The following is a 27180-nucleotide window of genomic DNA, read 5'->3' on the forward strand; positions in this document are numbered from 1 at the left end:
GCTGGGCAATATGGCCTAAGACCTTTATGACAATATAATCTGATGGTAATGGTATATAATGTGCTATGTTTTTTCCTGAAATTTTAAAGTGAAGGCATTGTTTTCTCCTATTCATTGGGAGCAGTGCCTTTCACATTTTCTTTGTTTCCTGACAAAGTGATGATTTGCTGGTGCAGACTGATGATGACACAGCCTGCAGCAGTATTTCCCACTGGTTGACAGTTTTACGTAGGGGTGGGTGGTGCAGCGTGTGACTGATGTGCATGCAGAGACTCATGCATTTTAGAGACAGAGAGTGTAACCAAGGTTATGTTCTATAGCTAGTTCTATAGCTTGTTGAGAGGATGTTGCACCTTGCGATACAACCAATATGGGTTGTACAAATACAATTTATTGATTGATTGATTGATTGAATGAAATGCACTCTAGAAATTCCCAAGCAACAAAGGATCCAATGGATGGATGAATTCTCAGACCAAACTCTTCCAGGGCTAATTTCGCACCAGTGATAAAGCTTGCGAGCTAGCTAGCCATGCGGGGGCCAAGCTGTGGTAAGTGTAGCGGCTCAAAGAAGCTAACGATGCAACTGTAAGGGTGGGACAGGCTATCGGTGTCACAATAGGAAATCATCCATAGACCAGACTGTTTCATTTTGGTTCACCCTGTGTGGTGTAGATGTTACCCACATGGAGAGACGAATAGGTGGAGTCCTCCAAAGGATACTGCTTCTGAAAGGAGACACAGCTTATGTTTAATAAAGGCCTAATTTAGTGAATTGCTGCCTCCACAGGTGCATTTATGACATTGCCGTTAGATCTATGAGAGCTCAGTTAGCACAGTATGGTGATGTTTAACACTGAAGAACAAATCTACTGGCGTACCTTCTTGTTTACACTATCCACCCGTAATGACAATTATGTTATACATTTCAGACAGTGTTGACAGCAGTTGACAGCAACGTTGGTTATTGTATGTGACATGTATACTGCTCATCTAAACTGACATGGATGTGCTGTAGGCCAGAGAGAAAAAGCCAATTTAGTTTGTTTGACTGGGGGAAAGGTCAGAAAAGTCAAATTAGAATAGAATCACAGTTAAGATGATTTGATATACCCTCACATGTTGCTTCTTCTTTGACTATAGACCAGCCTTGGCTATCCTAAAGATGATCAGAATCAGAATCAGAATCTTCTTTATTTCCAAGTAAGTAACAGGTTACATATGAGGGATTTGAATTGGTGTTGGTAGGTTCATAGCGGTCAATAAAAAAAAATAAAAAAATAAAAAAAGTAAATATACATTGAATACTCGTAATGTACACACATTGAATATATCCTTGATAATGTACAGAGAAAGATTTATGGTAGAGGGAAATGTACAGTACATGTATCCTGAGGGCTGTGTTTTGTATGATAGCACAAGATATTATCCTGGAGTAAACAGTACATGCAGTATGCAGTATCATTAACATGGCAGTAGAATGCGTTAATGTAGCATACCCTGTAGGCATGATGAGTCTTTCCCCCTTTCTCTTACATCAATTTATTTTGCATTGCCTCTGAATTTGACCAAAAAGCTATGAAGTTCATTTCTTGTCCTATAAAGCACATTGCAGACATCTGTCATTATTTATGCGAAACAAATCCAAATTTGTTTTTAATCAATAAAAAGACGCATTTGAATTTGAGTCATAGTATCTTTATCCATCTGATTTTTGACCAATCACAGTGACACAAATGTGACTGTTTTCAGTAACATTGAGAAATCAAACTGCTGAGAAATCATATTGAATCATATTGAACAGCTCTGCCATGAGAAACTGACCGAACAAAATCTATCACTGATTTCTCTGTTTCTTCAATGATGCTGTATCAAGGTGCCATCTACCATACACATCTCTCACATTAACTCAACATTCAACATGACTGCAGAAGTCCATCTGTTAAGTTTTCACACACAGTTGCACAGATATCTCGCATGCACTCTAATAGACTCGAGACGCAGCTTGTTCCAAAGCTTCAAGTAGAAAATATGTAATGTAGCTCTCCTGACAAATTTTCTGTGAGTTCCACTTTAGTTATCTTTAGCAACTAATTTTCTGATCCACAAAATGCAAAATAGTTAAAACATGTTTTTATAAACAACAGTCCAAAACCAGTTTACTATTCATAGGAAAGTTCCTAACCCCACAGCATGTGGTCACAAGTTGTCCACTCTGCTGAGGACTGAGTTAAGCCTGTCCTCTGTTTTTTATTCTGAGTTCTAAAACTATAAGTTTCCATGTGGTTTAGGTTTTTTTTATTGCATTTGTTAATGTGTTTATACATTACAGGGTTTGACAAATATTTTCTATTTATTTAAATAAGTTCTGCTAATTGTCCTGCATAGTAAGAGTTTGGTTCATCTGTTGTTCATTATAAGAAAGTCTGGATACTATTTTCTATTTACTTAAAAAAATGTTTGTAGGCCTATTAGTGCCTGTTGTTCACAGCAGCTGCAGGTGTGTGATAATATGTGAATCCCCATTTTCTATTCTTTATGCTGTTATTTGGATATGCAATCATAAGTTGGAATTTTTAATATGACACAGACACTTGACAGTTAATGAAAAAACAAGTAGTAAATCCTTAAATTTCTAAAACTGGAACCAACACCTTACTGTGGTCTAAAGCATTATCATAGACAGTAGATGCTGGTATCATGCTGTTGCTAATTTCCACATCATAGTGTGTAGTGACTTGACAAGTCAGTCCTCTTTACACATTCCCAACGTAAATTAGATGAGCTTTCTTTGAGCAGGACAGGTGAACAAAATGCAATGCCCACATGATGAGTTATATAATTATGCATGCACAGTGCATTATGTATAATGCATGTATTGTATAATAATACATAGGAAAAACTATAACCTAGTTATTTTATGTCTTATGATGAGGAGCCAAGAATGCTGCTATCACGTGCAGTATGTTATAGCACCGTATCGTATGAGACACGTGCTCATGGCCTCATTCTTTTCTCTCCAGGGACAAGGCTGAGGCTAGCACTCACTGAGGGAACACACACACAACAGAGATCAGTGTTGGTCGTCCACACACATACACAACATACACATGTATACACACACACCACACATTCATGCATAGAAACTTACACAGACACACTTGTTTTAGACAAAGAAATATGTGACACACATACATACAGAACTTAAAGGCATACACACATGCACATGCCTGCCAAGGGATGCTAATGAAGATGAAGTAGCTAATTAAGTATGACAGTGAGGAGCGATGGGCGGCCATGTTATGTGACATTATTGGGTTAGCTTGGACCTATAGACTTAGGACTTTGTGGCCAATATAGGACAATGTAAGAGTGCGAGAGATAGAGATAGAGAGATAGGTGGATGGATCAATGCAATGTGGAGAGGGTTATATCAAGATACATGAAGAGAATATTCTTAGGTTCATGCCTAAAAGTCCTTAGTGTTTAAATATTCCCCAAAGCATTCTCTGTATGGACCATAGACTGTATGGACGCACACACTCACACACACACACTCACACACACACTGCTGGTGTAAATCTCTGAAATGGGTGGCTGCTCCATATCATGTGGTATTTATGGACATATTTATTCAATTGGACACCTTCCTCTATATATTTATCTCCCTGCTTTTGCCAATGTCTACCTGCACTGATCAACAGTAATATAAACATTGGATCTAGTGATGATGTATAATGTGGAACTGTAAAGAAGCCCTTAGCTCTGTGCAACATTTTAGCCTCAGATTTGTTTCAGCTCTACCGTTTTGGTTCAGACTCAGTACCATATTTGTAATGAAATGATGCCATGAAATTAAAACACAAATGGAGATGATCATGTGATGCAGAGTGACTAGGACTGCGTGAACTTTGTGCTAAATCCAGAAAACTAAGTGGGTTTCCAGAGACCCGCAAGGTGGAAAAATGGCAGAAGGTGAGGAAAATGACAGCCTGGTGACTAAGATCAGTGAAGAAAGAGAAAGAGTGGATGATGCAGAAGAGAGAATCTCAGACACATAGGACATGGTGAGAGGAAAATAGGTCCAGGCACAACAACTTAAAGATCGGCAACCTGCCAGAAGGGACTGAGGGGGACAATGCTAAACATTTCTGATGTGGCTACCAAAAATCCTGAATGTCACTGTGAAAAATGACCAGGTCAAGATGGACAGATGCCGCCGGCGGCCAGAGTATTTATAGACCGAGGATTGTCTACATTGGTCTGTTCAGATATAAATAACATCACGTTCTGTACATTTAATATAAAATTGATTAATCATTCAATAAAGCAAAATAAAATATTAAGTTTTTTTTTTACAAGAATTTAATTTAGTGGACAAAGAGCAAATAGAATTTAGATGAGATTGTGTAGGTCAGTGTTATTATTCATTAATATTCAGTCTATCTTGATACACCCCATTTGTATTTACAGTAGCAAATGCGAAAGAGTTACTGAGGGAAGGTAGGCCCTTGTCCATGGGATAGCAGCACATTTGGAGGAATACAAATGCTCCTTTACAGTGCTGGGGGATTATTTTAACTGCTGTTTAGATAACAAATTTGACAGATCCCCAGTAAATACAAATAGACAAACGAATGCACTTAAATTAAAATGTTGGATGATTTTAAATCTCATTGATTAATGGAGAACTCTTAACCCATTTTCGAGGGACTTTATGTTCTACTCCACTCCACATCTTTTCTCTAATTGACCTCTTTTAGTACATGCAGTATAGGCTTAATCCATATGAGCAGCCATGCTCCAGTTTACCTGCATATAGTCATGACTGAAGCTACATCTGATACACAAAGGTGGTGATTTTCATCATTCAATGACAAGGAGCAGAAAGAAGATGGAGGCAGAGATTGATTTTTTTTTCAATCAATGACAGTAATGAAACAAATTAGAATTCCTCTGGAAATCTGCAAAGGCGTACTTTAGAGGTACAGTATCTCGTACATGTCACACCCAGCAGCAAAAAGCTAAAACACTCACCGAGATCTGTTTGTGTTTGTGTGTTCTTCAACTTAATTGTTGACAGTGTGCACTTTGTGTGTGTGTGTGTGTGTGTGTGTGTGTGTGTGTGTGTGTGTGTGTGTGAGCACACACTCAAGTCATTGATTAACCCACTAATTGTACGGCACACACAGCCACAATATGTTACCAAAACTACAGCATATGAATAATTTAATAATTTAACAGAGAGCTCACCCTCATATTGAAGAAATCCTTCATAACAGTTAATGTTACTCTACCTTGCAGCAGTATTTATCATCATGAAATATTAAAAAGTATAGGCTATACTACCTGTATTATATAGTATAACTAAAATCCCTTGACAGCTTAAAATTAGGTGGTGGTACATATTTTGGATATGAACAGCTTACACATAGATACACAAACAATTAAAATGGAAAGAAATAATAATATTACCATTGAGCAGTCCCGCTCATTGCAGATTAGTTCATTTCATAGACAGTATAGTTAAATGAACAATAAATACAAGATAAATACTGCAGTAAATACCAAGACAGCGGTTTTGACATGCTGTACAGCCACGGAGGAGTCATTTGTTTTCCCATATAGCTGAGCATTGTGCTCTGTACCTATGTCAGGCCCTGTCGCATGCTGAGAAAGGAGACCATTTTGTTAGTCTTCTGTACGAAGTTGCTCCTGCACATGTGACACAGTTTACAGTCTTTTATGCACAGGTGGCAACAAAAAATGCAAAGGCAACAGAGAAAAAGATTTCTAGCAAGTCAACAACAATGTAAACAGAACTGGTTTCATACTGTTAAAAATACTCTTTGCAAATGCTTTAGTGAAGAAAGATAATACAAACTTTAGTTTGTTCACATGAAGAGAGCACCTTAAATGTTTTGGACATCGTCTAACCATGTCCCAAAGTCAGCTGGTAACAATCCAGATGAACCTTTTTTGGTTATTAAAGGGCCTATCGCTAATAAATACAAGCCCCGATATAATATACCAGTAAATCCTCCACCCTGATGAAGCAAACTAAATTCACTCAAATAATATAACTATTGGCAAGGAAAGTGATAGCGTATTTATTTAGTTATTAGGGTGTACTGGCCCTTTAATTGCCATGTGAGGAAGCTTGGTTGATATTCTATAGGATAGTTGTTGGCGTTCAATGTTATTAGCTAAATCTATGCTTCCAAGCACTTATCCACTGTAATACATGCCACATTCCTGCAGCTGCAGTCATCACTCCACAGTATCATGTTCCAGCTCAGTCTTTCTGCTCTTCCATTGACTGTGTCATGGCTGTTTGCAAAACGCTGCAAACATTTCATGTTTCTGCTATTCTATAAATATAGCTGAGTGTGGTGCTATTTATAGAGGCCCTGGCGTACTATGCACCCAAGTCAGGGCCTGTTGCATGGTGGTAGAGGAGATGGGTCGGAGGTGGGGCGCTTGAGGATACCGTGACACGGATGACTGAGCAGGAATGATCACCCTCGTGGCGCTCTGCGTGCTGATGTACTTATGCGGTGACACTAGAAGCATGTCTCTACTATGCCTCTATTATGTCTCTATTTTGAGAATATGAAGTAACTCCCTAATGTTCATCTTTAAAACCAACAGTATAAAGGATCTCTCAGTCTGTAATTATTGGGTTATATAAAACAACCTTTTCTGAATGCAACATGATGGATTCACTGTCGTTCACCTAGCTAGCCGGTGGATTGTTAACAACAATAAGACTCACTGTGCAGCAATTCTAACCATCCCATCATCTCCCTCTGTTTGTCTCTTTCTTACTCTGTCAGGATATCTTGTTTCCAGAGCTGTGGTCGTGGAGGAGTCAAGGTGGGACAGTCGTCACCTTCTACAAGAAGTCTTTGACAATGAGTCAAAGCTCTATTCTGAGCCTGAGAAAAACTGCACCGAACCAGGTAAGCTTGTGTGACAAGGTTAAATGTAAGCTTCATATGGAAAAGTTCATGTTACAGGAGCAGAAAGCAGTGCTCTGAGACATTAAGCTGTTTAAAGAACCCCTTGTGTTTTTTGAAAGGCAGAGGAATTACTATCTCCAAATGTTGTGTTGATGCTTTGATTAGAACATGATCACACGAATATGTCAAGAGACTTTATATAATATGCACTGTTTGACTTTGTTGGATCTAGTTTTATGGATGTGTGTGTATTTGTGGAGGGCTATAGCTCAAGAGGTACAACAGGTCATGCACTAACCAGAAGGTCAGGGGTTTGACCTCTGACCCCTCATCCAGATTCCGAAGTGTCCTTGACAGGACGACAAATTGCTGTTGACAGTATATAGACAGTGCTGTATGAATTTGTGGGAATGGGTGACTTGTCCTGGAAAGCGCTTTGAAAAAAATTGCTCATTCAGTCAATTCACATTATTTTGACTCATTATAAGGTTTGTTCATTCGATTATTTTTGAATGTTTAAATAATTTTGGGCTTTATTGTCAATGGTTTTTTTTTACATTTAATGTAAATGTTTGTACGTTCCTGTTAATCTAAGTTAGTTGTAATAGTGGATTCTAAAAGGTGAGATAGTTCATCATTTGGGGGCTAAATCCCAATTTTTAAAAAAATAGTTCTGCTGCCAGGACAGATATTGTTTTCAATCAATAAGTCCTACTCTCAAACTCAAAGACCATGCTCAGTTTCAGACCTAATAGATATAATTAGATAATATTTAATGAAGATCCAGGCTTTTTCTTTTTTAACTCAGTTGTGGAGGTAAACTGCTTAGTCATTACATCCTGTATAATGAAATATCCTGCCTCTTCTTCCCTTCACCTTTACAAACACACCATGCAGTCTCAGGAGACTGAGGCTGAAATATGAGCAGCACTAACTCTGCTGAGGAGCCAGAGACAAACAGAGAGAGAAAACAAGCGGGTGTTGAGATTGAGATGAAAGCTGATGAAAAACTCTCTCAGGTAGAAATTCTCTGTGCTCTCCTTCAAACTGAAAGCTTCCAGCGTCACCATGTGTGCATCCCTGTGTTTCTGCTAGTATCTCCTGAGTTTACACCTTGTGTTTGCTTCCCTGTGGACTTGTCGGTGTGTGTGTGTGTGTGTGTGTGTGTGTGTGTGTGTGTGTGTGTGTGTGTGTGTGTGTGTGTGTGTGTGTGTGTGTGTGTGTGTGTTTTCCATGTGGAACTGTGGGGCTTTACAAGCCTGACGCTCTGCCAAGCATTCTCTTGATCTCATTGTAAACACCATCTCTATCTAATGCATGCATGCAAACACATACACACACTCCTCCTTCCTGCAGTTAGGGGATGCGACGATGGATAGTGATGTCTGACTGAATTTGTATGGACAAGCTATTTTTAGACAGCATATTGTTTATGGGCTGTTTCTGTTTAATTACACTTGGTCTCCTGAAACACTAATTACCTTAATAAGGATTATTCTTGCTTTTCTTCACAATGTGCTCCTTACGCCTCACTCCCTCTCTCTCTGTCTGTCACTGCATTATTGTCTGTTCAGCTCTCTCGTTCCCCCGAAGCACTGTCTCTGTCATCTTTGGGTTTTCCGCCTGTCTCATTTATTTATTGATGTAATTTTTACCAGACACAATCATCAGTTCAATTTCAAATTGTAGAGCATTCATTATGTACTGTAGAAACATACACACACTGAGGAGATGCTCATATTCTAATGCACACAGACACATACTGTTTCCATGTAAACTAATATTCAGGTTCAAGTGCAGCATTCAAACCTTACTCTTCTCAAAGAAAGTGAAGATTCTGGCAGTCATTAATTGGATTTGTTTCATTTGTTCAACTGTCTGCGTGATTAACCCCAAAACCAAATGACAGGATCTCGAAATGTTGTAGATTCTTGTTGCATATTTCATAGCTTATTTCAGGTTGAGTCACTGGACATGCAAGTATAAATTATTTCACAAGAAAATGTTAAGTGGAGGATTCACTACGTTGAGATAGGAAGCAAAATGTACCTTTGCAAAGGAGGTAAGAAAGGTACTATGTGAGAATAAGGGAGTAGGATATTTGCTGGAATGAGCGTGACATGCCTCTACTAGGGAAAAGGGGTGTCTATTGTTGTGCTTTCACAGGAGCAGTTCGGGAGAAATAGCCTGGGTCCTATTTTTAGTGGTGTGCGCTTGACAGCCTCCATGCAAATACGCAACAGTGGATCTTTGACACGTGACGGCAAATTCCCCAAAATAACGTTGCTTCTTCTGCTGTTGACTCAGGCCAGCTGGGGTCTGTGTGGCTCCCTCAAGTGAGCAAATCAATTGAACTGTGCCGAGCTGAATGCAGCATAAGAGGCATGATGGTCTTCATGAGAGATACATGTGGCTCATGAGGTAGATAAAATAAACCGTTTACCAAAGCTAAAAAAGAAACAAATCAGGATGCATTCTGTTCAGTGTCTGCACTGAGCACAGATGTTGGCTCAATGCATTTTGAGTCTGAAAGGTCAGGCATGACTGATGCCAAAATAATTTTTATCTCAAAGCCCAGTCACCAGCTTTATCTCGAGCTTCCGACTGCCTGACTTTGTTTTATATATGAATATGAGAATATCTAGGTTAGTTAGTTAACTGTGTGAAAAAACAACCTTAAAGGCACAGTGTGTAGAATTTAGTGATATCTAGTGTTGAAATTGCATGTTGCAGCTGAACACCCCTCACCTCACCCTCTCCTTTCCAAAAATAAACTGTGGTAGTCTTCGGTTGTCAGAAAAAGTCAAAAGGTGTTTAGTTTGTCTGGACTAATGTAAAAAACATGGAAGCCTCCGAAAAGAGGGTCCCCTCTATGTAAATATAAAGTATTTAAATATAAAGGGGCTTTTCTGGGGTAAAGAAAACTACAATTCATTCAATTTAGATCAAATGAACTAGTGAAAACATCATGAGGATTATTCTACATTAAATTTCTAATAGTTCCCTTTTACCTAAATCTTACACACTGGACCTTTAAGTTTTTCGTGAACCTTTTTTTTTGAAGCAGAGCAAATCTCGGGCCTGATGTGGACACACACTGTCATGGCATACAGTACACATTGGATGGTCATATGACATGATGTACTGACTCATGATCTTTAGAATCTGAATTCCCCTGAGCCCAAGGTTGCATGTCTAGGTTCATTACAATCAACATAAACATTTATTGATGTAAAACAGAAAATCTTAGCATTTAATTAATCAGTTATGTTTTGTAGATGAAGGCCTTTGTTTAATTCTCAACATCCTTTTTCCTTTTAGCACTGACACTAATCTTTGTTAAAATCGGATAAAGAAAGTTATGATCAAACTAAAGATGGTTGAAAAAGAACGTCAGCTGTATTTGATAGACAGCTAATTATAGCAAAAAAAAAGCAACACTGAGATTTAAACAGGCAGCAGCAGCAGATTCATGAGTGAGAAAGCCCTGCTCTAATCTGTCAGAGGAGATGTTTGTGTACATCTGTACAGCAGCCACGTAAGGCCCTGCACTCTGTGCTCTAATTGGTCAGATCAGTGGCACTTACTTCCTCCTCTTATCTAACCACCCACAAAAGTATCCACACTCATTCACACAGAAGAACAAATGTTCTTACAGAAGAGACACAAGAGGACTTTCATATGCAAACACTCACATACACAAACACAGACATGCATATATTTGTAGCTATTCATTAGTTTGTTCATCTTTTGTGTTTGGTATGGCTGCACACACACACACACACACACACACACACACACACACACACACACACACACACACACACACACACACACACACACACACACACACACACACTTCAATTATGCATTATAACAGTGGAGTGTGTCGGATTTGAGATAATCATGTTTACAATTGCCAAATTTCTCCTCTCTGCTCATGCACCACAAACAGCAACCCTTGCCTCATTAGTATGTGTGTATTTATGTGTGTGAGCGCCATTGTAGCTCCTGTCTGTTATTTTCCTCTGTGACTCCTATCTCTTCTAATCTAATTCAATCTCATCCAATCATTAACACCCGTGATCATGGCTCAGCAGACACCTGACCTGTCTCATCAGTTACACTTTAGCTTATTATTGCTTTATCATGTCTTCATGAACCATAAAACGATGACTTGTTACGTTCTAATTACATTTCTGTTGCACAAATGAAATGATTTAAAGGGTTACGCTCCTTTGCTCTTCTCTTCACTCTGCTCTCTCTATTAATTAGAGAAAGAAATAACATATAACATTTTATTTGTATCATGAACTCTAGAATGTAGAATCCATTTTCATCACCTTGTAGTCATTTGATTATTGTTAGTTTTAGTCAACAAAAAGCTGTGCAAAGAGGGTTGATCGCTAGAGCTGTACTCACTCACTTGTTCCCTAATTCATTGTTCTCAGTCTGGGTTTAGCTTGGGATCAGCTGCTCACAGTTGTACAATGATATTCTTTAAACAAACATCTTGTCATCAAGTGTAGAAGCCTAATTTAATCCTGCCCTCACTCCTTGCAACACCCTGTAAAGATAAAAACAACTCATAGTATCATTACTGCTACATCCACATGCACAGCTCTTCAAGGTAATGTTAGCATACCTTTTTATCACATTGTGGTACACGTCTCATGGTTGTTGTTTGGCTACTTCTACATCTGATGTTCTTTCTTCCCAAAAGATTGAGCTAACATCCTTTGAAGAGATTAATGTATTGCAAAGTGGTGTTCAGTGGAACAACTAACAACTAATATAGAGGATAGTTTTTTGGGTGGCTTTTTTCCCCTTGTTTTCTCAGATGTATCCAGCTTTGTCTATTTACCCTTATTGCAATGTTTAATTTGTAGTTATTCATGGAAATTTAATTTAAGATTTCTTCAATTGATTTTGAAATGATGTTTTAACTGTTGTAATAGATATTTATAGCCACTTTATAGACACAGCTGTACTGCTCTTCTTATTTTTTCTTTCTACCTTCAAAAACATACTGTGTATATATTTTTATAAAGTTAAATTTTAATACTTGATTTTCTTATCTTCTTATATTTAGTGATGTCTGACATGCACCAACAACACCAAAACAAATTCCATGTATGTGTAAACTTACTTGGCAATAAAGCTTTTCTGATTCTGATTCTGACTTATGTGCTCTCAACAAGCTAAACATTTTCTTGCAGCACCACAGACAAAGTTTTTATCCTGATTATTGGTAGGCTTTAAGAATAGCTGCTGTGTGTTGTTTGTTCCTTTCAACACTTCTGTATTGTGGGGTGTAATGAAACAGTGTGTCAGGAGTCTGGAGTTGGCCCAGTTGGGCTTTAGACATCTATTTTCCAGTCGATACTGTCAGTGTTCTGTGTTTTGCACCATCTCCCAAAAGTCAAATGCTTTGTAAATCCTTTTAAGAACGCTTGAGAAACTACTGCCTCGAGTCCTAGTAGACCATGATCAACAGCATGTGTCCTGCAGGTTTTCCCAACATGCAGCTAATTATCTGCTTAATGGGACCCTTTTCTGTTTTTCCATTACTGCACACTGAGCCAAAATGAGCCGTAAAGGCAGAGTGAGAGTCTATCTGGAGACAATTCTGGGAGAATAGAGGCAGAAAAAACATTATTAAAAGTGGATATTAGGAAACATACAGAGGCCTGGAGTTGTTAGGAGGTTGTTTATGTGGCTAGGTCGGTCGGTCCACCACTTTTATCGGGACCGAAATATCTCAGCCACTGAATTTTGCACAGACATTCATGGGCCCCTGAATCCTACTGACTTCAATGGTCCTTTTGTGCCACCAGCAGGTCAAACTTTTCCACTCGATTACTCAATTTTGTTTGTTTTTACTTGATCACAATCATAGAGGTTGAAATTTTCACAAATAAATGAAGGCCTTTTCACCCCTCTATGTGCCCATACAATGGTTTGTTTGTGGCCATGATATCAACGCTGACCACCACATAATGATTGATAGCAGATCTTCGCGCTGCTCATTAATGATCTCAGCCCCACCCCCCTCTTCACACTCTGTCTTTCTTTCTCACAATTTCAATCTCCCACTTGTGCCAACATACTGTATAGACACTCATGAGTCACGACACACACACACACAAACACACACACACAGTATATGAATGAATAGAACATTTCTATTATAAATAGTCAGTAAAATGGAAAATGAAATTGAAAGACGCAAGCACGTTTTTATTATGATACCTAAACTCAGACTGATTTAAAAAAAAATCATTAGGTTTACACCAATGTGATTATTTACATATAAAGCAAGGAGGTAAGTGGAAAGACACATTTTAACAGGTGGCCAGATGTGACTGGCCAGATGTGAACTGTGCCTGGTGTTAGCGCTGTTCACTTGTGATTGGATCTCTCAGGACAGATGTTAACACCAGGTCTGACAGGACCTATAAGTTCCCCTTTAAACAGCATCTGTTTTCCTGAGCTTTTCGATGAAGCCTTTCCAGACTGCCAATAATGCTGGGGATCAATCAATCAATCAAATGTATTTATAAAGCACGGTATCACAACAAACAGTTGTCTCAGGGTGCTGCACAAAAGTCCAAGATCTTAAGAAACACAAAATCCAACTTGTTCCACACCGAGCAAGCATGAGCAACAGCAGGGAGGAAAAACTCCCAGGTGGAAGAAACCTCCGGCAGAACCGGGCTCGGTGTGGACGGAGAAATAACAAGTAATATAGGGGAACAAAAGGAAATGATGGGGGGGGTTGAGTCTCGTGTCAGGTCAGGGGCTTGAATGCAGCCCGGGAATCTCCACATGGACGTTTGCATGGTCTTCCAAGGGCACGTTGGTCCCCCCAGGCACTCCTGCCTCCCTCATGGTTCACGTGCGCAGTAATAGGACCCATGGCTCCACAGGTGGGAGGTCCTCAGGTGGGAGGTCTGGTGGTTGCGTGACCCTCCATATCAGCCCTGCAACAGACCGGCGACCTCACTAGGTCCATCCATCATGAGGACCCGAGCCAGGACGGGCTCCAGAGAGCCGCACAGTAGGGATGCAGTCCATGGACCAGGCTGAGCGTTCCCCTGGCTCATAATAGCACCATCAGGGTGATGTTTTAAGTTAAAATAGATTCCCTTTTATATTTGTTATTTGAAAGGCCAACCTTTGAATATGAGATTGAAGTTCTTTATAATTCCCCCAAAAGTTCAAACAATACAAAGAAAATGCTCTTTCCTGTAGTATTCCCTCCTACGAGGCAATATTCCTGCCTATCAAATTTAATAGATGTGGTAATTTGCATTGTTGTATGTATAAGAGTATGAAATCTCAGTACCTAGTTAACTTTGGACTGTGATGTGGGTATTAATAGTGAATGAGAGATGGATTTGGGACACAGTTTGTGTCATGGTGAGCATGTTAGCCTGCTGCCATTTGTATTTTGCCCAAAAAACAAATCATCCAGGTTTCATTTAAATTAATAGGAATAGCCTAAGATAGCTTTTTATATTTCTAATACTTCTCAATACTAACAAGGAGATTTCGTATCATTTTGGCATCAGTGCTTTTGACAGATAATCAATACTTTCTCTCTGATCATATCATATCAGAGGGCGATGCTGACTGGAGCTGATCAGATATTCAAACCAGAGCAAATCTGCATAGCTGCGACACCGTGTCCAGCTTCTCTGGGAAAGAAATCACTGCAATCTGATTTATTTAGACATCGGAGCCCATCCTTGCATGTGTTGTGTGGCCTGTGGTGCTTGGCAGGGCGGGAGAACAAACAGGTAGTGAAAGGCAGGCAGCTCATGTATCGCCCTGTATGTGGAGCCCAGGAGGACCAGCCCTGAACATTGACTGTGGGCAAAGGCAGGAGAGGGGGCATGATTCCAGCTTTATGTAGAGAAGGCAGAGAAGGACATGGACGTGTGTTTGCCCCATCCACTCTGTACTGTGCATGTGCGTGTGTCTGTTTATATGTGTGTGTTTACCAAGCCATCCCTTCCTTGCCCGCGGTCCATCTGTCACTCTAAGAATGCTCACTAGGCATGTCAGAGACTGCAGGCCAGCTGGGAGGGTGTGTGTGTTTATCTATGTGTGGGGATTGGAGGATGGGGGGCGGGGATCTCTGTCATGTCATATCACATCATTTCCTGTTAAATAATCCCACCACCATGAAATAATCCAAAACCCGAGAGAAGAGAAACACACTATCAGGAGGAAGAATATTGGCTAATTTTCTGTTCTACAATGGAATGAGTTCCTCTCAATAAATAATAAAAAGGAACCGGATGAGATACAGGTGATTCACAAATAACTATTTTATACAATGTCAAACTCAGTGCATGTGCAATGTAATACAGGTTTGTTGAACTCTTATGGTGTGTGGTGCAGGGATCATTTTAACATAATTTTTCTGGAAAAACACTTACCTGGTTTAAATTATTCAGACATAACATCTGTACCAAACAGATATTTCGTTTTTTTTAATATTTTGCATTAGCCAATGAAAAGAGACTAATTTATCAGTTGACCATTTAAAATCTGCCATTAGGACACCACAGACATACCAGTATCTGTATATACTGTATGTCTGTCCATATGGACCAATATGAAAACTGTTATTTTGCAGAATAAAAAATATGATATACATCATTTTCAATAGTAGGTTGAATTTCATAATGTGATAGAGCTTATTGGCATTTTGGAACTGTGTGTTCAGACACTGTCAAACACCCTAACCCTATAGATAAATAAAGGCCACTTGTACAAGATGTTCCCTTTCTCTGCTCTTCCTGTGTGCATTAGAACAACATGGAAGCAGTGTGTTTATGCATATTGTGGTAAAAGAAATTGCCTTGAACATGGTGAACATGCCCAGCATGCAGTAGGTGGGTGTGTGATTCTTGAATGATAGATTTTGACACTTTAGCCTGCTGGGATGTCAAAGCAGTGATGCTCAGAGCTCCCGACAGACTCTTACAATTGTGTGATATAATTTTGAACAATTGTAACAGGTGGGGGCAGACTGTCAATAAAGTATGTGTGTGTGTGTTTGTGTGTGTGTGTGTGTGTGTGTGTGTGTGTGTGTGTGTGTGTGTTTGTGTGCGTGCGTGCGTGCGTGCGTGCGTGCACTTGTGTTTGAGTGCATGTGCATGCTTAAATCTGACATCTACCGCTGTGTCTCTTCTCCTCTTTTGTTCAGGAAGTCATGCCACACTCTGCATAATGGTTTAACATTATGCACAGTGTGGCACTGCACTCACTTTTCCTCTGCACAGGGACATGTCCACACACAAGCACAAACATATATTGAGATTAAGTCTTGATGTCATATTACTCAGCTGTGTAATGGTAAAGCAAGCTACACAAGTGTGGGATTTAATCAGTGTCTTGGTGGTGGTGGTGGTGGTGGTGGTGGTGGTGGTGGTGGTGGTGGTGTGTGTGTGTGTGTGTGTGTGTGTTACTACAGTCTACTGGTGTATTTGTGATCCTGGCAGAGCTTGTGCAGCAAAAGTTATGTGAAGGTGTCAGGGAAACATTTAGAGACTGTATCAGCACTGCAATGCTAACAGATTTGATGATTGCCATCCCAATCACTGTATCACAATATACAATTTATATGCTATTATCAATAAAATAATTGTTATCGTGATACAAAATTACATGTACAGTAAAGCATGTTAGTATTCACATTCCACAAGCACAGGATTGTAGGTTGTTTGTGGTCGAGGCCCAGTTTATTTCAACTATTTTTTTGTCCAACTGAGACCAATGATTGTTTTCATTGTGGATTTATGGATTATTTATGTGGATTATGTGGATTATTTTCACTATTAATGTTTTTTTGGTCTAAAACAATTTATCAAAGTAGTTGACCATTTACTGTAAGGCAGGAAAGAGTGTGTCTCTATGGGGTCATATCAGGGTCAGTGTGTTTCTGTCTGTAAATCAGAGGTGGACGAAAAAACAATTATTTCAATATCCCATTTTATGATCGGCATTTAAAGATTAACACGTTTTTTTTCTGTAGGGATTAAAGTTATAACCAGGACACTTTGATGATCTGCATGGAGGGATGGTGCTCTTCCATGTGTGTGCGTGTGTGTGTGTCTGTGTGAAAGAGAGAAAGTCTGACATGCAGTACAGGGGGAAGCAAAATGCTCACAAAGCTGAAATTCTTCATTTCTCCATTCACAAATGTACATGGTATGATAACCATCAGTTGTGATATCATGGTATACTGTGAAATCCTTCTGCGACCCAACTCTTTATGGATGGCTGTAAATGTGTTTGTGTGGATTAGTGTGTGCTCAACGTGTCACTGTTCAACTTCATGGTGTGTGTGTAGTTTTCAATGACATGTCAGCAAGGAAAAAAATACAAGTCTGCTCTAAATATATAGTTTTCATTAGTTACATGTGGAAGTCATATACATCTAATTTAGTCATGTGACAGGGGAAAAGACTTATCAAATGATGACTATGACATGTCAAAGTCAGAAAACATGAAGACTTGTGACCCAAAAACCACTGCCTCCTCAATCAATAAAACATCTCAGGTCTCAGCAGAAAGTTTTGACTCCTGATGTCTAGAAGCTCAGACAAAAAGGAAGTGAAGCTCTTCCATTGGAACTTGGCCCCTGACTTCATTACCAAAACTTAAGACTTGCTGGCTATGCAAAAGGAGAATTAGCTTGTGAGTTTATTTTATACCATTTTTAATTTATGAACACATCTCTATTAATTACCATCCTCAGTGGCCAGTGGTGAGTGTGAGTAGCTAGTTGGTCTGATGAATGAGAGTGGTGATGAATGACCAAAAGCTGATCACATTTAGAAAAAGCTTCATGGTTACAAAAATGGAAATGTTACTGATCACTTCTGATGTTAAATCCCACTGGGATTTCAGCAGGGGATCTTGTATTAACAAAGCCAATAAATCACCTTCTAAACACACATTAAATCCACACTAACACAAGCCAGAGTGGAGGAAAATCAATGTTAATTGACTGTTGTTGTGTTTCAAGCAGACATCTTACTGGGTGATGAATGTCCTCATATGGAGCCTAGTGGGACATCCTTTATTCTCTTTAATTGAATTCACCCCCTACGTTTGTCCTGGACACCAAACCTGCACATGCAAAAAGTAGAGTGTCTGAGATTTTTCTGTCAGTGTATAATCCTCAGAGGAAATTACTGAGAGGCAGAAGATCCCTTGTGACTTGTATCTGTCATTAGTGACCACAGACACTGGGTTCTCTGGAGCATTGCCTTTGACCCTTTTCACTGTTTTCTCACTGCAGATTTTTCATTAAGAAAGACAACAGCCTGTAAATGATGATGATATATAGACACACAAAATTTATGACACTGAAGCCAAAATGTGTGTTAAAATAACAAGTATAATTGTTGCATAAGGAGATACACAAAATTGATGAAAACTGATTACCAATAATTGACACTAATAATAATACACTATACATATTTTTTTACTTGTGGTACAAATACAATATCATAGTAGAAACTTGCGTCTTTCAAAGGCACATGCATCAGACAAGATACTGACTACTACCCAGAATCATAGTTTACAGTTTAAATTTTCCACTGACTTAGAAATGTTCTATTCATTCATATTCTGTATGTCTGTGTGTGTGTTTGTGTGTGTGTGTGTGTGTGTGTGTGTGTGTGTGTGTGTGTGTGTGTGTAAAGTGAGGTATGAGGAGTAGAGAGACGAATGGATGTGGTGTTTGTACTTTGGTAGTAATAAATATATGACAGTAATTTATGTATGTAACCACAACAACAAAATTAATTAATTAATAATTAATAAAAATAAGTAAATACTTACATACACCCTATAATATACAATAATATACCTTATAATATTGTATAATATAATATATCATAATTTTATTGTTCATGCAAACTTAACACCTCCTATATGTTTATCTGCTGTCTTGATGAATCCAGAATAATGTTGCACATCATCACAGTCATTTTACATTTGAGCGACTTTGCATCATAATTGTTCACACACTTTCATTAGTTGCAGATGTGAAATTCAACACTTCCTGCAGTTGATGTGCATGACGTTGCTCGTGTTGCTGTGTTGATGAAATGAGTGCTGCAGAAATGAAGATCGCTAAATTTAATATGCAAGCCATAACTGTACAGGTTACACCACCTCCCCATCAATGTTCCTTATCGTACCTTCTTAATCTCCTCTGGTGCGCATCATTCAGTTGTGTCCTGCAAGTTTTCTTTCCTAGGACAGTGAAAGCATTATCCTCCTTACTCTGCCTCTGCTTGGTTAATACTTTGTTGGTTGGGTGAGTGGGTTTTGGACTGGTGATTAGTTAGTCAGGATAGGAATATCAGAGTAAGCCCATCAGAAGCAGAGTATGATGCCTGAGGCATTTACAACATTGATTAGAAGAAAAGTTTTAACATAATGGAAAGGTGTGTCAATGTTTAAAGTATTTATACATACAATGTCAGAAAATGTCTGATAGAGAGGAGCAGCAATGACAATTGAAATGGAGGATGTATTGCCAGTAATGGTAGAATATTTGAGTAGTAGTATCAGGTATTCTTGTAGTAATCATAGTCCATGATCAGCTGCCATCAAGATCCACCACCACGATCCATGATGTGTGTGTGTGTACAGCTGGATAAAGGACACATACCATGGCCAGATCATATTTCATGAATGTATCTGTTGAGCATGTCTGATCTGGACCTGGACACACCTGCCTGGTCCTTCTCACTCTGTATCCCACCTGATAGCTTCTCGCCTTTAAAATGCTCCTTTCTTCAGTTGTCATCATTATATCAACCCACAGATGCACAATTGTTCGCCAGCTTTATCCATCCATCCATCCATCCATCCATCATCTTGTAGAATAATATACATTCCTTCAGGTCAAATTCTGTTGCTGGTTCAGATGAGTTTTATTCAATGCGCAGTACAAGAGACAGAAATCATAGCAAAGCAACACAATTCTGTTTATTGTTCAAAATTCAGAAGAGGCTCTATACATCACATCAAGGCAAACCTAAAACAAAAGGTTGTGGATTTCACAAAAGGCAAACGTAACTTAGCAAGTCCTGGACAGATTGATTTAAATAACAAAGTGCTCTTATCTGCCTGTAACCCAAGAGCTCCAAGTGAAATAAAGCCTGCAAGCAGCGATGGTCGGATCCTTGCAGTCCACGTACGTCGGGGTGTCCTGCGGTTGCAGTGTAGTTGCTGGAGGTTGGTTGACACAGCTGCAGAAAGGAGTTAAATGTCACATTCTGTTGAGGTATGCCTCCTGTTGCTAGTAGGCGATGAATATGTTGCATTTTTGGCATGTAAATGTGGTCACACAAGATCATATAAGATAAATAGATAGATAGATAAACTTTATTGTCTGTCCCAAGTGAAATAAATTCTCATTTTGGCTCAACAATACACACAATTAACATTTAAAATCAAAGGAACTGTGGCCTGCCTTTTTTTATGCTAGGAAAAGGGCAAACAGGTTTCTATCTGGGGAGGTTGTGGTGTTGTTGCATGCCGAAGTGTCCTTGGGCAAGATGCTGAACCCGAATTGCCCTCATAGAACAAAAAAAGTGCTGCTTATTGATGCACTGTATGAATGTGTGTGTAAATGGCAAAACTGTACTGTAAAGAGCTTTGAGTGGTCATCGAGACTAGAAAAGCTTTATATATAAATACAAACCATTTACCATTTATCTCTGTTCCCAGGTATCTAAACCTGAACATTCTCATTAACTTACCCTGGATCCTGAGAGGCTGAAAAAGGGATTCTTATTTTTCTCTTCCCCGATAGCATAACTCCTTGGTCTTTGTGATGTAGAGCTCAAGTGTATTTTCACTAATGGTTTTGACCAAGTTGTGCCAGCCAGCTGGGCCACCAGGGCCATGTCATCTGCATACTTAAAAAGTGTAATACCTTCACTGCTGCATGATAATACACAACCTTGGGGGAACCCTGTGTTTAAAATCAGATTACTGGATTTAAAACCCATTTAAAAACACCTGTTGTGGTCTATTCTGTCAAAAACTCTCATCCATAAAACCAGTGTTGGGACGACCTGAGTATTAAAAGCAGAAGAGAAGTCCATGAATAAAACCCTAGTGTGGGGGTGTGCAGAGTCCATGTGTTTGGTCAAAGTGTCCTGAAGTGTGAGACCTGAATCCTCTACACCCTCTTTTGCCTCATAGGCAAACTGAAGTGGGTCCAGTTTGTCCGACAGCATGCTGGAGAGGTGGTCATGCACTCTTTCCATACATTTATAGAGTACTGCTGTCAGAGCCACAGTCCCGTAATCCTTTAAGTCCTTAGCATGTGTCTTTTGGCACATGTAAACCATAGAGGAGAAAGTCATTATTATTATAGTTTCTTGTGCCAAATTGATGAGACCTTAGATCATTTGTGGCTATATGTTCCAGACTGGCTCCACTTTATTTTACCTAGTTTTTGTCCAAGATACTCTGCAGCAAGGCGTGGGAATATCTGTCTGGTTAACTTCTTGATTGGTCAAGCTAAAATGAGCATAGGGCTCACTAGGAAAAACAGAATGAAGAGGGTATGTTCTGTATCTGTAGTTATAAGGCTCATATTCAGGGGCAAAGGGAATGAGCATAATGAGAATAATAACAGTACTGTGGAGGAGGTCCTGCTAGCTGTGGTCAACAGGTAGGACATGATACTTCAAGGATCAACAAAGCATTTGTGGTGTTTTTGAAAGAGGACCATCAGCACGATTACATTTGGGGCTGAATAAAGGTTTACTAAGCTCTGATGCTAGTAAACCCTAGTTACCCCCCCCCCCCCCCCCCCACACACACACACACACACAGACACACTCACACACACACACACAGTGATGTAATGGTTTACAGGAACGAAGGATGTAAGCATCATGTTGGGGCTCATATATATGTGTGCGTGTGTTGGGGATAAAATCAGACCATCTGTTAACGCAGACACAGATGTTATGTATATGATGGGGGCATGGCTAATGGGTGGAGTGTGTGTTCATATGTGTATGAGCAACTTGTATGTGGACAGTGTGTGTTGTACTGCTCTGTGTTTAATGTTGTGTAGGGCAGGGCTGGGGCATTATGGAGCTCTACAGACAATAAAGGTATAAAGAGGATAGTGTAGCCCATGTCAGGAGGGCACACTAAAGCCAGGGCACATGTAATCTTGCTGTTGGTCAGAAGGAGATTGTGCTGTTGATTTCATGGTATTAACTGAAGTGCAGAGCATGAAAGAGAGATACATACAGGACTGTGAGACAGAGCTGAGGTCAGTAGTTTAAAGAAGGTACAAAAAGCTTAGCTGTCAGTAGTAGGACTTGCCCAAAAATTATATTAAGGTAAACATTTTCATATAAGCATATATTTATAACTATCACAATAAATGTCACGTGATTGTTTTTTTTCTAATATTCTCTGAAGACTGCCTTTTGCCCCAAACATCAAAACATTTTAAAAATCTGGAGTAGATGTGTATTGCATCCTTACTGCACAAGTAATATATTAATCCATAGTGAACTTTTATTATATTACTATTGATGAAAATCATATTGTGATAATTCTTGATATTGTTATTTGTCCAGCCCTAGTTTATAGCATTTTAATCAAATTCCAAATATAATTTTTTTAAAGAAATCGAGCAATACACTTTCAACAATTTTCCTTACATATCTGTTGGGATATTCCCCCTGCTATGGTCTACTAGTTGTTCTAGCCACTTCATTTCAACCAGTATGTTTTTACTCTGGTACCATCACTGTCCGGATCGAACTGTGATCAGTCTCACAAAAAATGGAGAAGCTCATGTTGTAGTTCTAGTGACAGGCTGCTCATCCTTATATACTATCGATATTGTAATGATGTAAAGCAGGTGGAAAATCTGCAAAATTCCACTTTAACTGTAACATTAAGCAACAGTTAAATTATAACTGTGTCAAATTTGAAGATTTCTGGCTTTGGCATCTCCCAGTAGTAATATAAAAGGACACAATGCCTCTACAGCCCAGTCATCTGCAGACATAAGGTATACCATCAAAATGATTTGATATATAACTACGGGAATTTATAAAGCACTTTTCAAGAGACCCAAGAACGATATATGCAGAGGTACCACTTTCACCAAGCAAAATGTTCTTCAAATCTTGTCTTCTATGTCTTCTAATTATACAGAAATAACCAGAGGATATTTTTCTCTTAAATATGAAATGCTATAAATTCAAATTAAAAAAACACATGGTGCTAGCACCCGTAACAGTGGAACTTGTCCGGACATGTTTAGCATTTAAGTGATACGTCAGACTGGAGCAGCTTCTTTGATAAGAAAACTCCTTTTTATAAAAGCTGCAAATCACCACGTTCTTATTGATAGTCCCATCTAAGTTCTTTTTAAAAATAAACTTGGCCCTAGTAACGATTTACTTGCCTCGCTCCCCTGAGTCGCGTCCATGTTTGTTGTTACTCTGCCTTGTTTGTTTGCCTAGCGACGCAAGCAGGAAGTGGCGTAGCACTGCCAAGTAGCCTACCGGTCCTTCAATGGGCCAAATTTAAAATGCTCGCGCATTGAATAGCCACCTTTGATACTCATAATGAATTGCGATAATTTTAATAACGCGTTTATTTGCAGTGTAATTAATTAATCTAATTAACGTGCTAAACTGACAGCCCTATTTATTTTATGACTTGATTCTATTAACACATACCTGTTTACAGACAGTTAAATAACAAGCTCTATCCTGTCAATGGCTGGTTAATCAGAGAGACCTTGTCATTGATGTACCAACTTTTTTACACCAATGGCCTAAAAGACAGATCTACATATTAAATTCCATATTTCTTGGGAATAAAGTTTGATAACAATAAATCAAAAGCACACCATAATGTGAACCGTGTCCTTCATTGTGTGGGTGTATTGTCCCTTCATAAACACTGAGAATTATCTCCAAAGCAAAGCAGAACAGTGAAAGCTTCTTGTTAGAACCTGGGACAGAAGGGACACAAAGCAATGGAAAAAAATCATAGAAATTAAATGAAAAATGAAAAGGATGAAGATATGAGCAGTTCTTCTTAGTGTGTGCAACCCCCAGCCACAATTAGCACAGAGAAGAAGTGCTCACACTAGCTCACCATATAACTGCAGTAGATGCGTAACTAAACATCTACCCTGCCCCTTCCTCGATTTTAAAATGTAGAAAAGTCTCTTTATATATAAAATTAAAGTATAATGCTAAAAATATTAAATAACTGCATGTCACTTTTCAACTGTAAACCTTCAAGGTAATATTTGTATTGCAAACATTTTGTAGTCTCGTTTGACACACCAGCAGCATGATTCTAACAATGTCATTCTTTACTTTGTTTCAAAGCTTATGATAAACATGAGCTTCACATGTTTAAGGGTTTGAATTTGTAATAACCTTTTATTAAGAGAATTACTCGCAGACATAACTCTATTTTTTTTACACTGGAATATAGTCACCTATGTACTTTTTGAACAATATATGTTACCTAAACTTCTAAAACACTTTAAAAATCCAATGCAGCTGCTTTTAAGTAGACATTTGGTTCTTTTGATTTTTGAATTATTCAATTCATGTTTGTCAGGAGCGGACATGTGAATTCTCTTGTCTGTGGACATGAAAAGTAGAATAACAGCAGTGGTAACAACAAAACTTTACAGTGTAATGTTATCAATACAGGGGCAGAGAAATATTTTGGACATGTTCCAGCCACACTCCTTCATCATCCACAGGTGAGACACTGAAAAAAGAATATATTGATTTTCTATGTTGTATAATATGAGTCCCAGGTCAGCACAGGTCGTAATCTGATTTCTTGCTGCCCACGTTTGCTGCTTCACTGATTAAATGCCAGTATTACCATGTAACCTTTAGCTGGAAAGTTACACACAAACACACACACGCATGCACACACACATACACACACACACACACAAACACAACAAGCTTTGTAGTTTTCTCCATCTGCAACAAAAAGCAGATTTTGCTGTCACTCATCGCCCACAGATAGATATATACTAGCTTCTATACACAGATCCATTCACTTCCTCCATCACTCTTTCTTTGTGTTTTCTTATTTGTCTACCTTTCACACTTGCCTGCCTGTTGAGCCAGCATTGATACCCTCTTCCTGTGCAATGCTCTCTTCCTTCTCCGTAAATGTGAGAGGGCACAGAGAGAGCGAGAGAGAGAGAGTATACTCCTGGTCAAAGCTTGTTGATAGTCTGTCACAGTGGTGAAGTTGAAATTGTGGAGAGGAGGGATGCTGTGAAGTCATGTCCTAAACTCTTATAGGTTCATGCTGGATTTCACTGAAATGCAATAGATGTGAGGAGGGAATGTGAAACAAAGCAATACTGGAAACTTGTTGTCTGTTTTTCACTTTTGAATATTAAAACCATTAAAAACACATCAGAGGATAATTTCAGCTCTATTAGAACTGAGGATTTATTTTTGTGGATTTTCACCAATGTTCCAATTACTGATCATTTTTCCACAAGCAAGTTGTCAAGTGTACGTAAATGTGCACTTCTTACCTAAGAACAAATCCCATATAAGAAAACATTGGTGAATGTCAGAATCTTCTTGTAAGGAGAAGGGTCTTCTTTAGAATGATTGGTGAATGAGGCTGTTTGTACTCAACAAGTTAAGACCTGGAAATGAAAAATCACTAAAATAGAAATTCAAAACCTGAAGATAGTGGTTAGATTATTACCCAGTCCGTGAAACGATTCTAGCTGGATGTAGTTGATTAATGTTCATTCCTTGAACCAATAAACTAAAGCTGGACACACACCACACACTATGTCAGTTCCTTCATTGAAAATGTAGCCTCATTGCGACTTTGGCAACTTTCATGCCTTTTGCATTTCTCAGAGGTCAGGTCTCACAAAACAGCAAGCAGAGGAAGTAATAAAAGACATTACTTGCACCACATCCAGTTAGTCAACTTATATTTCTTATATCAAGAAGCTCTAGGTGTAAGCTCGTCCTCATTACTTGCTGCTGAATCTGTAAAACAGGTTGGTCTGGACCAAGCTTCCTTCTTGTCTTGTTGGGGTGTTTCTGTAAAGAAATCACCAGATTTAACACAGTTCAATTTGAAGTATTTAGTAAAGTATATGTTTACAGGTCAGCTCGCAGTGGATGTAGCTCAGTGACGTCGGATGTAACTGAGGCGGCGTCAACCAATCACATTAAATTTAAAAAACATAAATCAATCCCTCTTGATACCATTTTCTATTGGCTTTTTTGTCTCAGGGTGTTGGAGGGGCTGGTACCCCAGCAGCCCGTATCAACCAACTGCCACTGGTGTAGTTTTATAAAAAGTTTTTAGCTACATTTCAGTTTTTTTAGGACGTCATTGAAGCAACAAGGCTTTTCCAGATCCACACGAAAACAAGAACTAATCCATGTTTTGGTAAGTGCTACACCAAGATAGTAAAGTGGAACTATGATTGAATGTAAGTAAAATTTGAAATCAAAAAATGATTCAGTTAATAACCACACAGTTGTAAAATTGTGTCTTTTTTATAAATGTTTATTTATAAAGGGGCTAGTGTGATCACTGCCCCCCAGCTGACCCCAATTTTCTCCATCTGCATGCCGAAGTGTCCTTGGGCAAGATACTGAACCTGAACTTGTCCCTGTCATAGAAAAAGAGAGTCTTTTTTTTTTTTTTTTTAACATGGTTTTTGTGGAACGTACTTTTAAGGAATATAAATCTCTTGGATTGAGTGTCCTGGTAAACACTATTCTTCAGAGTTATCCGTGTTTCCAAAATTGTAAATCCAACATAGAATCTTAAATGAGAGTCAAGTTTACCCTTGTTATCTTGGTAACAGTCATATTTTATCAGTACTGCTGACATTAAGAGCCTTTATAAAGACATGTTTATTTGCACTTATTAAACACTGATGTTAGTGGGCGATTTACAGGAAAATTATGCACACACAGTCGACCTCTCTTTGTGCTTCCTCCTCATTTCTGCACTTTTTGTCCTGCTGACGAATGTCCGACTTGTTAGGTAATACCACCCACTAACTTGTAAGCACTGTGGCAGAAAATAAATGCAACCACATGCTGGTGTGTGTGTGTGTGTGTGTGTGTATGTGTGTGTGTGTTTGCTGCATGCT

At 38.9% G+C, this 27180-nt stretch overlaps 1 protein-coding gene across 1 annotated transcript in view; it reads left to right on the forward strand.

Moving 5' to 3' along the window:
* The window catches only part of slc24a3 (solute carrier family 24 member 3), a 72197-nt gene that overhangs the window by 19323 nt on the left and 25694 nt on the right, over nucleotides 1–27180 (forward strand). Inside the window, exon 2 of the mRNA XM_020103544.2 lies at nucleotides 6837–6962. Within this exon, the coding sequence (XP_019959103.1) occupies nucleotides 6837–6962 (126 nt within the window). The remainder of the gene's footprint in view (nucleotides 1–6836; nucleotides 6963–27180) is intronic.

Source organism: Paralichthys olivaceus, chromosome 14, assembly GCF_024713975.1.
Source record: "Paralichthys olivaceus isolate ysfri-2021 chromosome 14, ASM2471397v2, whole genome shotgun sequence".
Classification (NCBI taxonomy): Eukaryota; Metazoa; Chordata; class Actinopteri; order Pleuronectiformes; family Paralichthyidae; genus Paralichthys; species Paralichthys olivaceus.